The sequence below is a fragment of the Ptychodera flava genome, unplaced genomic scaffold, assembly GCF_041260155.1.
Source record: "Ptychodera flava strain L36383 unplaced genomic scaffold, AS_Pfla_20210202 Scaffold_34__1_contigs__length_2629520_pilon, whole genome shotgun sequence".
NCBI lineage: Eukaryota > Metazoa > Hemichordata > Enteropneusta > Ptychoderidae > Ptychodera > Ptychodera flava.
Window position 1 is genome coordinate 393,877 of NW_027248356.1, and position 17,622 is coordinate 411,498.

The 17,622-nt window shown below is 39.5% G+C and overlaps 1 protein-coding gene across 1 annotated transcript in view; it reads left to right on the forward strand.

Moving 5' to 3' along the window:
• Nucleotides 1-523: 523 nt before the first annotated feature.
• LOC139127693 (26S proteasome non-ATPase regulatory subunit 10-like) overlaps nt 524-17,622 on the forward strand; it is a 29,674-nt gene continuing 12,575 nt past the window's right edge. Inside the window, exons 1-4 of the mRNA XM_070693592.1 lie at nt 524-579; nt 2,532-2,591; nt 13,517-13,612; nt 14,286-14,384. Coding sequence (XP_070549693.1) covers nt 13,565-13,612; nt 14,286-14,384 — 147 coding nt within the window. The 5' untranslated portion in view covers nt 524-579; nt 2,532-2,591; nt 13,517-13,564. The remainder of the gene's footprint in view (nt 580-2,531; nt 2,592-13,516; nt 13,613-14,285; nt 14,385-17,622) is intronic.

Genomic DNA, 17,622 nt, shown 5'->3' on the forward strand with positions numbered 1-17,622 from the left:
TGCTGGCATTTGTGGATACACATAAGCAAGTGATGAAAAGTATTTTTCAGCATTATAAAATTCTCATATTGAAACACTTTCGATGCTATGTTTCTCACTTCAGTTGCAGTTATTTTGCATAATATTGTAATAAAGTCATGGTCTTCTTTCAGATAAGCACAAAGTAGTAAAAGGTTGACATCTTGGCTTGCTATTCCAGGCCTGTTCAGTACACTGTAGCTGGCCAACTAATTTAGCTTAATTACAACCAATGGTTATTCAACAACAATTTTGCTTTACACATCTAATCTGCTTAGCAATAACAGGTTGCAGCTCACCTACATCTGAAGCATTGCTTAAAGATACTACACTTAGTGTAAAGCAGCTCACATATATCTAAAACATTGATGCTACCTTAGTATAAGGCACCACAGTAGGTGCTGAATTTAAAAGCAAATATTTGATGCCTTTTCTCTTATCTCTCTCTCTCTAATGAATCGACTTTACTTTTCCTAACAGCTCTTTACTTTATTTTTACAGCAGCTTGATTCTAGGTTTACAATTCCAGAAAAAAAGGATGATTTCAGTGCAGTAGATGAGGTATTGCTCCTAGCATGTTCAGCAATATTTTAAGCAAGTTGATAAATGACTATAATGCATTAGGAAAATAAGTTATAGGAAACAGACTTTGCTGGCTCTGTTACAGAATATTAAAGGTATACAGTCACCTGTAATCTAAATATGCCCATATATGGTTGAAGGTGTGTTCCTTGGTATTCTAAATGCCCATGTTTGGGCGCTCTTTTTAAAAGCGGCCACCCGCTTTAAATCTGTTACTGGTTAGATTTTCTGTTTCCATGGTAACTGTTGCAAAATTGGAACAGGTGACAGTATACCTTTAACTGCCTGCTGGTCAAAACTATAAGAGACAACAAAACTGGTCTGGGAATTTTGTTCAATATCAGCAAAAACTCTCTGGATAATCTGGCATCCCCTGACAACACAGCTGAAGTACAAAAGTGAAGTACGAGAATGTGTTAGTATCCCTGTGTATATGCTGAAGTTTCAGCAGTGTTACATCTGACAGCAGATGTTGGATATGTGAAATGACAGTATTTGGCTTGAATGCATGCTAAAGAACTGTAGTAAATTCTTTGTAACGCAAAACAAGATGAAGATTGTGATAAAAAGACACCAAAGAAAAGACTAAATTAATACTGATACAACTATTTATCAGACAATAAAGATTGCTCTAAAGACCTAAAAAATAGCAAAATATCTAACATTGCTTTTTGACAGATGTCTTGGATGATATAAATGTAAGGACTGAAGAGTGTGGAATACCTACTAAGCTAGCCCAGTAAACTACTGTTCTATCATAAAGTGTAAACATCAGATTAGTATCATTTCCGCCTCTTTTTTTCTGACATTCTTCTCCTCTAAATCTGAAATAAGGCTGAGTTTCAGATAGTTTCTTTGAGTCATCATCTTTGAATGTTTTGTCAATGTTATTAGCTGCCCTTGATTATATGTTTGAGCACATACAGAAATTTATTGACCATGTAATAATTTCAAACTAATTTGACTGTCAATGCATTAGCTATCTGTACTTGCAATAGCATCAGTTAATAACAACCCAAAGAACTGTTATCAATTGTGGGGCTTTTAATTTTGGTATTAAAATGTCAATGGATTTGCAAAGATAAGGCTTATGTTCTTGCCTGCTTTGTTTGTTTGCATTGCACTATAATTTTGTTCATATTTGTAGATACGCATTAGAAAATGATAAAAGTATTTTAAAGCATTATTAAAGGCTCACATTGAACTCTTCTGCTTCTCTGTTTCCCATTTTAGTTGCAACTGCTTTGCAGAATCCTTAATAAAGTAATGGTCTTCTTTTAGATTAGCACAGAGTAGTAGAAACAAATTGCAATCTGCAGCTGGGCCTGCTATTTTAGGCCTTGTGTTCAGTGTACTAGCTAAACAAGTTAGCTCAATCAGAGCCAATGGTTATTTGAAAACAATTTTGCTTTGATAACCAATTTAAAATGCCTGATGAGGTTACTTCCATGACAGGTAGAAATTATCAAGTTTTAAAGGTACACTGTCACCTGTTCAAATTTTGCCACAGTTACCATAGAAAGAGAAAATCTACCCAATTACAGATTTTAAGCGGGTGGCCGCTTTTTAAAAACAGCGCCCGCATATGGACATTTTGAATACCAAGGAACGCCCCTGTGACCATATTTGGCATATCTAGATTACAGGTGACAGTATACCTTTAAGTGTATCTCTGTATATGGCTGCTGAAAACCGAAGTACTTTCGATGGCAATAACAGGTTGCAGCTCATCTTCATTTGAAGCATCGCTTGAAAATACTAAACTAAGTGTAAGGCAGCTCAGCTATTTCTAAAGCAATGATGTACAGAACTACAACGCACCACAGTAGGTGCTGAGTTCAAAATCAAACACTCAATGCCTTTTCTGTTATCTTTCTCTTTTATGAAATCAACTTTACTTTTCCTAACAGCTCTACACTTCATTTTTACAGAAGCTGGATTCTAGGTTTACCATTCCAGAGGAAAAGAAAGATTTCAGTGCAGTTATTGAGGTATTTTTCCCGGCGTGTTCAGCAATATTTTAAGCAAGTTGATAAATGACTAACAATGCATTAGGAAAACAAGTTAGAGGAAACAGACTTTGCTAGCTCTAAAACAAAATATCAACTGCCTCCTCCTTAACAACTATAAGAGACAACAATCCTAGTTCTGGAGGAAATATGTTCAAGATCAGCAAAACTCTCTGGATGATCTGGCATCCCTCACCAAAACAAAAGTGAAGTGCCAAAATGCATTTAGTATCCCAGTATATATGTTGAGAATTTATCAGCATTACATCTGACAGCAGATGTTGGATATGCTAAATGACCATATTTGGCTTGAGTGCATGCCAAAAACTTCAGGGAATTCTTAGTAAATTCATACACTCAAGATTGCTCTAAAGACCTAAAAAAAATTGCAGAGTATCTGGCACTGCTTTCTGGCAGATGTCCGGGATGATATAAATGTCAGAATAGCTACTGAGCTAGCCCAGCTAAGTGTTTTTTCATAAAGTGCCAACATCATGTCATTGCTATCCTTTTTCTTAGATTCCTCTCTAAATCGGAGTCAAGCTGATGATCAGACAGTTTCTCTGAGTCATCATTTTTTAATGTTTTGACAATTGCCTTTGTACAATTTACCTGCCCTTAATTATATGTTTGAGCAGGTACAGAAATTAATACACCATGCAAGCATTTCAGACTAGCATCATCTGAGTGCATTAGCTAAACACAGTCCTTGTAAGTTGGGATATCACTAAATACCCCACGCAAAAGTATGAATTGCTTGAAGTTTGTGATATTTACGGTCATATTAGAGAGTATTTTCCCATGTGTGACAGTCGGCTAGTTAGCAAATCTCCAGTGAAAGACATGTATAGGTAGCCATGGCAGAGACTTGAAGGTCGATATGCTTCAGTAACCCATGCATGATCAAAATATTTGCATAATCCACTGGTTAATGGAAACATTCTCCTCTTTGCTGTTTTTTTCTTCAAGTGCCAAACCTAGCCAATCATTTCCAATCCCCTGTACTTTAGGTTCAGAATTTCATGGCACTAGCCTTTGTGAACAATTTAAGTCAACAATGTCACTTGGCATTTCTCACCCTCATGGCATTGCATGTACACAAGTGGATTGAGATCAGCCCTAGAAGGTGAGCCCTGAGTTGGGGTATTATTGTGATGACAGAGTTAGCACATTTAAAAGAGTTAAACTATTTGGCGATAAAAACAGGTCTTGAAGAGGTATGTTTATATTAGGTAATTGTCTTCTTCGGGTCCAATGCTAACATAAGATGATTGAATACATTGTCCAAATTCACTTGCTATGAACTGATAGTGGGGGCAACTATATCGTTTTTAATTGGTGCGCACTCTACATCACATCCTGTCACGACTCAGGCGAAAGTGACAATTGTTGACCATTAATTAGCATGGTAGTTCATGGTCTTGTGACCATGGTAAACCTTGGTAGTTCATGATTGCCGAGGATCAACCTGGGTTGTTCTTAATTGTAGCCTACCACGGTTGACCATGTTCACCAACCCCAGGTATGTAAGGGTGCCGGAAATCGACAAGTGCGGGGCCAAAGTGAGGGCCAGCACAATCAAAGTGCGAGCGAATGTGAGGGCTTGAAGTGAGGGCTCTCACAATCGAAGTGCGAGCAAATGTGAGGGCTTGAAGTGAGGGCTCTCACAATCAAAGTGAGAGCGTATTTGAGGGTTGAGACTTGCGAAAATCAGTACTAAATTCACCTTGATCGAATGAAGACTTGTGATCAAAGTCACTGCTAAAAGCGCGATACGATCTCCACTTGAGTGTAAACGGCGCAGCCCTGTGTATGAGCATGCATGGAGCTACAGCATCGATCGAAGCTTCACGATATGAGCGAACGGCTAATAAAGTACATGACGTCCCTGACGGAAAAAACTGTCAAACACCGTAAAAATATGAATGAGGCATTTTGTAATCTTTACATCGTTGAGTTTCTTTAAGAATATAATGTCTGGCTGATTTTTAAAATCGGCGACTGACTGATCGAGCAGGGATCGCACATTCAAAGTGCTTGTCAAAGTGAAATCAAACGCTATATGTGCGACAGGCAGAAATATTAAAACATCAGTCATCGCCATGATTAGGTTATACACTGTCAGGACTGAAAAACACTTTCTTGTAAAGCTTTTAAACTTGAGATAAGCCCATCGATGGATTATCGTTATTGAAATTAATGCCATGACAATAATGACACACGACTGATCACGTCGTTCAAAATCTCAAGTGTCTCTCGACACTCATGAAGGCGCGACTTTGCACAATTTTTAAATAACGGGTATTTATAATCTAGTATCGAAGTTTGACATATCAACAATTTTGGGACTATAGAATCGATACTAGACATCAAATGAACTGTGGTTGTCCCATGGGAAGCCGCGTCTGTGTAACCGCCGATGTTCACCGGCGTTTTTAGGGACTGTAATATCAATACATACTACACGATACCAGAATAAATTGCTTGGAGCCATGGCACGCCCGGTCTGTTAAATCGACGATATTTACCCGATATTTATCGGCGATTTGGGGATTCTAATATCGGTATTAGACGATACTTGAATGACTTGCCCTGTGCCTCGGCACGCCGGATCTGTGAAATCTCCGATATTTATCCTATATTTTTCGGCAATTTGGGGACTCTAATATTGTCGGGAATGGAAATCCGACAGAAATAATGCAAATCAGATAATATATTTCCTGTTTATTATCCAGGGTTCTGTACACATACTAATGACGATTTCACAGCGTCAGTTTATGTATTAGTTTATTTGTTAGTTAAATGAAGCCATAACATGCAAATCTGACCTTTCCGTTGTTTTTTATTTTATGTCGACTTTAACATTTAACTTTGGTCGTAGACCCTCGAGAAAAACTGTGACCTTCATCGTTACCAGAACATTCACCATGACTGGTATCAAAAAACCCTCAAAATTCTGTGTGTCATTACTCGGAACGTGCCTTGCAAGAGCAAAGTGTACATATTCAGAACGTCAGTTTGATCGTTAATGAGATTCAGAGTTAAGTACGAAGTATTGTTGTCGGGGACCGCTTGGCAAATAAACGTAATATATTCCAAGATAGATCGCACCACAAAAAAACAGCAGTTGCCTGTCCCGTTTTCTCGAGGGTCTATGGTTTGGTGTATATATAAGCTTAGAAGTTGAACCACGGAATAAAATGTGTGTTGTAGCAGAATTACAGAACACATCGTGTCTGCTTGTCTGTCCATCAGTCACACCAAGACGAATTTCCCTTTGCCACAAATATCGATACTAAACGATACTAGAATGACTTGCCCTGTGCCTTACAGTTCTGGCCAAACCCGACTTCAAAGGACTGACTCTAGCTTCGATACTAGACGATACTGGATTCTGTCAAATCGCAAGTAAATATCCAAATGTATCAGAGATTTCACCACCTCACACTTCTTGCCAAACCCGACTTCCAAGGACTGACTCTAGCTTCGATACTAGATGATACTAGATTTTGTCAAATCGCAAGTAAATAGATATCGGAGATTTCATCACCTTACAGTTCTGGTCAAACCCGACTTCCAAGGACTGACTCTAGCTTCGATACTAGACAATACTAGATTCTGTCAAATCGCAAGTAAATATCCGATACATATCTAAGATTTTACTACCTTACAGTTCTGGTCGACCCGACTTCTGAGAAATGACTCTAGCTTCGATACTAGACGATACTAGATTTTGTCAAATCGCAAGTAAATATCCGATATATATCAGAGATTTCACCATCTTAATCTTACAGTTCTGGCCAAACCCGACTTCCAAGGACTGACTCCCCTTATGAAAATTTTTTGTAGAAATTCTATTGAAATTGATGACAAAATTCAATTAAAGTGGTACAGAGATTCTACAGAAATTCTACTGAACCTTTATAAAAATTAACGGAGTTTATATGAGTTTTGGCCCCCTTTTTCTGTAGAAATTCAACAGAATTTCTGTATCATTTCTGTAGAATTTACAGAATTTCTATGTAAATTCGATACACGTTCTACAGAATATCTGTAGCACTATATTGAATTTATACCACACTCTACAGAATTTTATGTAGAATTTCTGTAGAACTATATTTAATTTCTGCACTCTTATACAGAAGTTTGTTTGTCTTATACGAGTTCAATCTCTTAGAAAGTATGACAACAATATGTGTTAAACTTTTATTAAGTAAGGAGTACCACCTTATGATATTGCCATAGATACCAATGCAATGAATTACTGCAAAACTCACAAAAAATCAGGCAGCAAGTAAATTATAACATGTAGTTTATTTCTAAAAGAATTATGATTAACAATCGTTCGAAACTTGATGAAACATACAGGGACTACAAAATATAAAGCAACCTACACATATGAATGCAAGGCCTACCTCTCCAGTCTAGTAGTTTTGAGTTGTCAACTCAGCCAAGTGCATAATTAAAGTGTTGTGTATCTTAACTCACATAATTTTCAGTTGATGCTGCAATGTGGATCCTTACAGTTGTGACATATTAGTGAGCTCCCTTCTCCATAACACTGTTAGATTCTTGCTAATGGACCTTGGATCCTAATTTTCCATGGAATTTGGAGTTGAACTTTAGTACTTTTCATAAGAGCCATGTGCACTGTGGACTGCCTCAAGTTCAAATGAATAATGCGTGGCTACACTATTATGTAATCAGCCCATTGTAAAGGCAGGAAACTATTTGCATAACAAAGCAAAGGCACAGGTCAGCTCACTTGACCTAGGATCTAACAAAGAGAGTCAGGTTGGTCTGTGTACAGTCATGAAATGTACAAAAGGAATGGTACAATTGAAACTGTATACATTTTCCTGGCACGTGTGTGTAAATGAAAATAACTTTTCAGAATTAAAGGGTACACGAGAATGTGCTTAGAACTCTCCATAGGTATATGTCACTACTTTTTCCATATTGAAACCAGCTATATATATGTCACTGAGTTCTTATCAAAGCTCATGCCAACATGCAAAAACATGAACTTAAGTCTGAAACAGTGTAAACTGTGGGAAAAAAAAGAAAAAAAAATTTCCACAAAAGCTATGGAACTGAAACATTCCATAAAAAATATGTTTAATTTCTGCAGATTTTCTACAGAAAATTATCAGCAAACTTCAATAGAATTTAAAGTTTCTATACACATTAAAATTCTATAAAATTTAAATTTTTCTACAGAATTGTATTGAAAATTTTCAATTGAATTTCAATGGAAGCAAATTATCATCAGATTTCCATAAAATATACAGAATTTCTATAGAATATCAGAGTTCAATAGAATATCTACAGACTATTTTCGTAAGGGTCTAGCTTCGATACTAGACGATACTAGATTTTGTCAAATCGCAAGTAAATATCCGATATATATCGGAGATTTCACCACCTTACAGGTTTGCGTCAGGGTAGCGTCAGGGTTCAGGTGTCCGAATTTAACATGTTCATCGGGTCGATGGCATGTTCAAGCCGAAAATACCGTGATGTAATATTTTTAGACTCATACTCTCGCCATTGCTGCATTGGTAAGGTTGAAAAAATACGCGGAGTCTTTGAGGTCGGCAGTAATGCTCTGTCTTATTTATTGTTGACAGTACAACCGGCTTAATTTTGAATGTCTGAAAATTTTCAACGGTGAGTTTTAGTTACACGTTCAGTATTTTACGCGTGCGCCCCTTCGGAAGCAAAAACTTCCGACTTTTATACAAGCTGATAACTTGCTCCAGACCATGACAATAATTAATTAAGTGTCTAGTTATGACGTTTGACCAATTTCAAGATTAAGGTAGCTTTCCGCCTTTGTTTTGGTATTTGAGTCAAAAACACGATTTTTTTTTTATCCCTTAAAAGTATTCCTATAATATTGATCTTCCTTGTGTGTAGAATATCTTGGTCGTGAAGTTCCTGTTTTTGGGTGAAATTTTGGAATAAAATGTACGAGAGGCACAGGTGTACATTTTGGCGTTTGAGACTACCGTTAAGTCTTGATTGACAAGGGATTACGCTAAGCAAGCAGCGTCACAGTATCCACATGCAATTGGACAACATACGCTGTGAAAATCCCATTAGCACCTACCGTTCACTGCGTGGGTCAAGACCATAGTGTGTACCTGGCAATTAGGCGTCGAAAGGTGGGTCTTACCGTTTTTCTCATAGGGTGGCCGCTCCCAAAAGATCACAATTTATCGACACAATCGGACAAGGTCACACTTATGACATTGTTGACGGTACAATTTCAGATTACACAAATGGCCCACGCACTAAATTTTTATCTGGGACATTTTGTGCTTTTGTAAAAGCACCAGGAGTGGTGGATAAGTTTCGTAATGTTAAACATCTTTGAAGAGGCTGTCCCGTATACATAAATGGTACGTTCCACTGGCGGCCTTAGTGACAGCGGGAACACTTGAATACCGCAACAGACACCCTTCACATCTTCAACATTCAAGCAACATTCGGCCTCTTTCGGCCGAAGTTTCGGCTTCTTTTGGCCCCAAGACATTTCGACACCCCCGTTACGATTTATTTTTTCCCTTCAAACTTATTAGTAACTGACAGACCAGTCATATTCATAAGCGTGACCTTTGCGTTTTGACCAGTATGACTTTTACAGTGCCGTTTAGGCGCCGCTTTTCAAACTTTGACAGTGTCGGCGGCTATTGCTATTGAAAATGATATGAAACTCTTTTCGACGGTTTTTCACCATGTTCTCACAAACTTTAAAGCATGTGAATGCTGACACTATACTTCTCAGTGTTTTGATTTGTAACATTTGGCACGAGGTCCCCCAACCAGATAGTGCCGAAACGTCTTTGGTCGCGTTGCCTAAACGTCTTGGGGTCGGAAATTGTGCGGCCGAAACGACTTTGCGCCAAAAGGTCTAGAAACCCGACATTGTCCGTTCGATGAGAATACTAAGTGAGTTGAACAATTTATGAATAAAAATGAAATATCAGAAGCCGCGGCACTGGAACTACTTGGGATTAGAAAATACAAGGTGGAAACAAATTGCATGGGCTGCAAGAGAGCGACAGCAAATTTTCCCAAGGCAAAATACGTAGCGATGCAGAAATCCCACGCCACAAAACAATAGCTGCTTTGGTTTGCAGACGTTTTGGCACAATGGCAGTGAACTGATAATGTCGAAGTCGTTTCAATCCCGCGGTCCCGTTTTTCCTTGTCCCATTTCTTTCCGGACCGCGCTATTACCCAATAATCGTACAATGCAACCACCGTATCACTAAATGACAAACCGACCTTGACAAGGTAAAAACATACGTCGACTAAAAAATGTTCATCGTACACCGGACGAATGTGAATCAAATGATTTTATGGGAATGGACACGACAACATTGTTATCAGTTATCATGGCAGTAGCCAAAATACTGCAGGGCCGTAGACAAATCTCAATATGAATTTGACCGTCACAACGTAATAACGTAATCGCCCTGAGTTTTCATCAACATGTCATCATTGGTCGGTAAACCATTGGATGAGACGCTTACGGGCTAACTACTTATATACAGTGCAAAACACCATCCTAATCCTGAGATTTACATGTAATGAAGACGGGTCTGATATCATATTCGCCTGGAATCGATGGTACTCATGTTGGATACGAACAACAGCAGAGAGTTATCTATCTGTGACCATGGAGGTAGGAAGACTACTACCTCCATGCTGTGACGTATGACGCTTGACGAGAGGTCTATCGCATGCAACTTGCGCTTGATGAAATGACGTACTTTTCTCTATGTTCATGTTTTCTCAACTTCTCTCCTTTGACTTTTATGCCACCGACAGGCGATTGGTTCATGACTCCAGAAACGGTCTTCACCCATAGAAATGCTGTACAGAGTGAGGACGAACTATTGTCTCAGAAATGTTCGTAGTTTGATTAGTGTTAATCGGTTTTCAAGGCGCGTGAAGATCTAAAAAATGGCTGCTCACTGAATCCTCGGTTACTCTAACCGTAACGAATCACAGCATGGAGCTGTTCTTTTTATCTCCATGATCACAGACACCGCAAATGTACATCCGCATACAAACGCAGATATTTTTGTTGTCAGCCAATATTGTTTTCCCTATATCACTCATCGGGCTTGCTTTCATTCCGCAGCAGTGAGTCGTTTTCGAGGTCGAATAATCGAATGCTGCCATAAACTTACACTGTAGTGTACACTTGTCATGGAGGTAATTAGTCCAAGCGCTCGTGTAGACGGCATCGAGATGCCGTAGCAGTTCCGACAGTTAGGTCGAACAGTTAATACTCTATTTAAACCTTACAACTAATCAGTCAACAGATTATGCATAATCCCTTCCCTGGCACTCCCCAAGTTTATTTACTCATCAGCTACTGTGTAGATTGCGCTCTAAAAAGAGTACAACGCTCCCAAAATTCACCCTTTTTAGCCTCATTTCGACCGTTGACACTGATTTCAATGAGTGAATATACTGTTGAAGTTGAACACTTTGATTTCACTATCTGGTTTTAGTGTTTTGTCGGTTGAGTACATTGTTTATTGCCATTCAAAAGGAAAAAACCGAACCAATTTACTAAATCGCCTTTTCTCAGTTCGGCATTTTGTCACATTGCAGCACGTTCAAAGAGTTTAACTCGAGAACGCGTGAACGGAAGTTCACCAGATTATCACTGACGTTTGTCAAGTAGGTTGTCTCCAAAACCGTGTCTCAGTTTCTTTATGAAGATTTTTAAAGTCGAGTTATTGCTGCTCAATTAGGCGGCGTTGTAAGACTAATCGGTGGATAAACTTTGACTCAACGATGTGGAAAAACTAAGGCCTTTTTCAAAATCTGAGACACGGTTTTGTAGCTAGTATTCTGAAGACCAATTGCCCGTTATCAACTAAACAATAGCCCCTCTCCACTCAGACTTAAACTTTTTTACGTGAGACCACCCATTTTCTTTACACTTTCACTAAGATCTTCAAAAATATTCATCGCACACTAATTTTCTTGATAAAACAAAAAAATTCATAGCAATAGCTTTCAGGTGACATATAATACTTGGGTAAAAGTACACATCTTGATGGCAAAATTCACGTTTGAAAATAGGTCGACGCAAAGGTGGAAAGCTACCTAAACTGCAATGATCATTTCGACCACACCCGATATTGACACAAGAGAGAGAGAGAGAGAGAGAGAGAGAGAGAGAGAGAGAGAGAGAGAGAGAGAGAGCGAATGTTACGTATTTTACTGGGAAATAGCCACTGCGTTCAGTTGAAATATGTTTCAACACCACCTTTCTTACGATCGACTAAGTCTAGGTTGTTGTAAACGTAAATGCACAAAATGTCTTTGGCATCCTACATGCCTGTCACAGAGTTTATGTTTATCTCAAGGCTGATTCACGATGCATGCATAGGACGGTGATGCATATTCGTTTTACAGCAAGTGATCGATCGGTCGCGATGTGTTGCTCGCCGATAGATTGCTTGTTCTAATCATCAAGTCGTTGGCTTAAAAGTTTCAGAGCCAGACGGCACAATCATTTCCGCTACAGACAATCAACGTATGAATGTGATGCAATTCAGGTCGCAGAGCTTTCTGATTATATAGTATGAAACAAAGGAGACAGTCAAATTTCTATCTAATGACTGGTCAATCGCTGACTACACAGAGATAGCTATGATTTCTGTGACAATATAATTGACCATGGGATTGATTCAGTGAACAACATTCAAGGGCTCGTTGACCAAAATGGCATTCTTTATTGAGGTAAAATATCCACCATTGTTAACAAAATGTAAAGGTTACAAGCATTCATGACCCCTGATATTCTGATGAAATTGATCTTTTGAAATGATTATCAAACTTTGTGTACAGAGAAAATAAAAAGCATACTGTCAGTACAAACGTAAAAAAGAATTTGTCATTTGCTGTTGTCTGATTCTCAGTTTCAGTAGCTATTGAATTTTTTTATCCTCAAAAAATCAATCATAGAAAACCAGACAAGTCTCCAAAAATACATTTTCCCATGATCTTACTTTATCTGGTGAACAACAAGCCACTCTAAAATTTCTTCAAAAAAGTTTCCTCTTTCTTCGAAAATTCTCCGGCAAAAACTCCGCATACGACGTCATGTCGGATCAGTATCAGACTTCACGTGCCCAGGTCGTGAACTGGTTTAACTGAAGTCACATTTATCAGTCACGCTATAGTCGTAAGCTTACAATGGTACCAGAAGAAGTATCGCTCGCTTGAGTTGCATGTATTTATAATAAAAAGGATATCTGTGATATTTGAAATGCAATGACTAACAAACACGAAAAGGTTAACGAAAAAGACGGAAGTGATGTAGGCCTAATGGGTCATGATCTGTACGCAGGTCATTGTGTACTCGTTCCGCGCTCAGCCGTTCAACTGTTCACAGAGCTGTGCCGCGCCGCGACCTTGTTCTGGAGATAGTAAGTTTTTATTCAACGTTGAAAACGACTTTGACTCTCATTTTTCGTATGTCTGAGCCCGAATTTGATCGGTTCAAGGCGCCCCCCACTTCAAGCCCTCACATTCGCTCGCACTTCGATTGTGAGAGCCCTCACTTCAAGCCCTCACATTTGCTCGCACTTCGATTGTGAGAGCCCTCACTTCAAGCCCTCACATTTGCTCGCACTTTGATTGTGCTGGCCCCTCACTTTGGCCCCGCACTTGTCGATTTCCGGCACCCTTACATACCTGCCAACCCTGGTCGACCATAAATTGTCAACCAGGGTTTGTTAAATATCATACAATGGTCAACCACATGGTCGCCAACCATGAAACCCTTATACTGTTGAACACTACACTAATTTGAATATTGTTTAAATTTGTCATGAATTATTCATGTAAAAAAACAAACTTTTTATTTCCAGAAGTTTCCAGAGCTACTTTCAGCTGCCTTGGAGAGTGATGTGTCAAAGATGGCAAAGCTGATAGAGAGAGGAGCAGATGTTAATGCTGTTAACAAGGTATAGCAAGTTTGATAACATATTTGCATGAAATCCTGGTATGCAGGTAGCGGTATATTTGATGGGATAACTCTGTGCACCTTATTCATTCAACAGTACAGAAATTTGTGAGAAATTAGCGAGAAATGGACAATTTCTCGCTTTATCGCAAGAAGTAAGCAAGAATACATACTTTCTCGCAATCAAGCTGTGAGAACTGTGCTTTCTCACTCTGCATCTGAGAGAAATTGAATTCTTGCAATCAAACAGTGATAAATTATTTTCTTGCTGAGCATCTGCGAGAAATTGAATGCTTCCAATCAGCCAGTGAGAAATTACTTTTCTACTATGAAAGACATGGCTTATTATTGTGAAATGCTTACACAGAAGAATTCAATTTCTCGCAGATGCAGAGCGAGAAAACTTATTTCTCTCAGATTAATTGCGAGAATTCAGTTCTCGTAGAAACAGAGTGACAAAACACAGTTCTCGCCAGCTGATTGCAAGAAAATTATATTATTGCGGACTGATTGCAAGAGAGTATGTATTCTTGCTTACTTCTCGCAAAAAAGCAAGACAGTGTCCATTTCTCGCAAATTTCTTGCAAATTTCTTTACTAGTGATTACTATGCAATTTAAACTGAGGGTGTTCAGAAATTGCTATGATTACTTTAAGCATATGTGTAAATTACAGGATGGATACACTAGTTTACATATTGCTGCAGCGGCTGGTGATGTGGACATTGTGAAGTATGTTATCAAGGCAGGCATCGATAAAGACAAGAAAAATAAGGTAAAGTAAAACAGAGCATATGGTGGCATTTTCAAGAGAAAAAAGGATTAATAGAATAAATAGTCAGAATTCAAGGGTAAAGAGCATAATAATAATGGTAACAATAATGATTCATTTATTCAGTACACAAAGACTCAAGCCTCTGCTACATACGTATAAGATTACATATAAAAGCATATGTGAGTGCATTGTGCAAAAAGCTGGCACCTCAGGTAGTACAAAACAGTAACAATATAGATAATGTAATCCCCCTATATGTTTTTAAAAATCTTTTTCAGAGATTGAAAATAGAGAAGATGATATGTTATACAGTTGACATATTCTTCTCTCTTTACAGTTGCAGTTTATAACCAGATATTTGCACTAAATAAAGTTCTTCTAAATTTTTGAACACTCGTTACAGTAATATATGTCAACAGCATCAAACATTTTTGTACCAAAGATGAGTGTCTACCTTTGAAAATTAAATAAGACTTGATACAGTGATGCAAACTCATCTGTGCAGTCACACAGTTTTCAGTGTCTATTACCTTTGTCGCACAATAACTATTTTCTTTGTTCAGAGTTTTCTGTCAGTCAATTCATGGGACTGCTATGGGATCATCAGTTTCACTCAAAGTATGTTATCTATAAATAGTAAACTCTGAATCTATAGCCCTGATAACACTCCTAACCCACTGTCATGATTGATCTTATATGTGGATGTGAGACATACAAAATTAGAGCAGGAGAATTTGCCAAAGAATTCATATATCATATTAACAACTTGTGTTACAGTGGTGGAGCAGCACACACAGACCAATATTGACTTTCCACCTCAAAATCACCCACTGGCTATAACTTAGGGTAGTCAGAACTCTACATCACCAGGCTGATCTCACCTGCAGTTACCCTGATGATAGGATACTAGAAAAGACCCATGTCAGTTATGTCCTTTGTTGCTGTGGTTTCCATTGTCGGTAACAAAACAGGCCACTAGCACTCAAAGTGAGGTCGACATTGACTCTGACAAGGGACATAGAAGTCAAAAAAGAAGTGCGTGTAACTGTATGATACATACAAACAAAACGAAAGAAATATCACAGCAGACATTCAGAACATATGGGGTCCAGTAATACGCCAGGCCCTTTAATACCATTAGCGAAGTACTCAGGTCCCCAAAGAATCCTACACTTTGGTCCAAAGGCTCCTCATTTTGGGCAAAAATAGTGTCCAAACTTTTCGCAAAACATACATTGAGTATGCGCACAGAGAGTCAAATCCACCTTCTGCTTAATTTTGAAAATTTCACCAAATTTCCTTGCCGCATAGCTAAACATCAATTAAAGAGTTGCAGACTTCATTTTCCTTATGTGTTGACCTTTCCTTTATGTGATTTTGGCAAGAATTTCACGAAGGAATTCCAAGAATTCCTAAGCGATATTATTAATTTGCAAAAATAGGTGACAAGGGTGATTATGGCATAGCTATAATCATTGGTAACATCGGGGAATGACACAGGCAACATAACCTAATCCGCCACCTCCTTCCCTCAATCACTGTTATCTAAACTACTTGCGTCATCTCAGCTGATTCATTACCGACATATCAATTCAATCAACCCTACACATTGGCCATTTCAACTTTTGCCATGCTCAAATTCACCTCGCAAACTTCAACCGTGCCCAAAATAAAGAAAAGCAAAGCCCGCACCCGCGCTCATCGACAAGATAGAAGAGACAGCCATCGCATCTCGACAAATACCTGCTCCAGTTGGCACCTAAGGAAAGCTCAACCACCAATTCTGCCGTTGAAGTGCCGACAGCCGCCGCCACGTCAGCCGACCCAGGAACGGCTGACCACATTGCCAAACTGATAGAAGCCAGCATCGCAAATTTGGTCCACAATATCTGACGTGAACTGCGCTCAACACGCACCGAGGATACAACCACTGCGACACCTATCTATACGCCCAACCATAAAGCACAGCCCACTACTACAGTTGCTGGAACTCTGTCACCCACTTCAGTTATTGTCACGGGGTCAGAGACGCCCACTGCCCCGTCCAGCTCGCTACTCGACCAGGCCAACCCAAGCCATCATCTCATTAATGGCCAACAGCAACCCGCCATTACAGGTACCCCAAGCGACCTGACCACCACTGGTGGCGCACGGTACTTCCGGAACCAGCCCACCATTGGCAGCATACCCTACAATAACAATACAGGCGATATGGCTGCGCCAATGTTTCCATCCAGCCAGTTACAACGCAACATCATGGCACCCACCACCTAGGACCAGACCGACAGGCAACACTCCTGCGGCACCACCCCCAGCTGACATGCTTACCCATACGTCATTCAATCAACGCTCAATGCCCTAGCTAAAACCTTAAAGTTCATCGAATATTGTGACTTGCACCATGATGCCTTAGCTCCTAACACATCCCAGGTTTCCAAGACACAAAAAGCCTTCAACCCAGACAAACTTAGGATAGCTACATTCACCACGAGTTAAAACGCAAGACCGTCGACGACTTTGAGATCTGGTTGCTTATCGGAAATTATATTATCTACACCTGGCGTTCCCCTTGGCCAACTATCTTTGCTTCAGCACCACCAAATTTTGACCTACAATTCAGAGGCCTGGTTGGCTATGACAAAGCCTTTCGTCTCAATGCTGCCTGCTGCCCCAACCTTGTCAACTGGAGCAAGCCAGACCCAGAGTTCAACTTCCTTCACTTCCAGCAAAACCAACACCTCCTTCGTCCATCATGCTTCTCCTGCGGTCAACGTGGCCACATGAAGACTGGTTGCCCAAAACGTCCGCCCACCGCCAACAACCCGTTCTACTGGGACAGCTCTGTAATCAAAAAGTCGTCTGACCCACCTCAGATATGTTGATCTTTTAACCTGGGCTCATGCAAGACCCCCTGCCAATTTGGCAGAATACACATTTAAGTGGTCCATGTGTAACGTGACAGACCAAACTGCCCAGCAACACCACTAACGCCTTAAGCAAGAGACTCCCAAGCCCTTCGAGGGAGCTAGCGGCTGTCAACCCAGCAACCATCGCAACACTGCAACTGACAAGACCAATAAATCTTGCTAAACTCTCAGCCACCCTGTATGACCATCCTCATCCACAATTCACAGCCAACCCCATTCCCGATCTCGTCCACAGCGCCAACATCAACTTCAGCGGGGCCAGAACTTTCCTGTGTTATGAAAAATCCTATATACCTTGAGTGCTACAATGT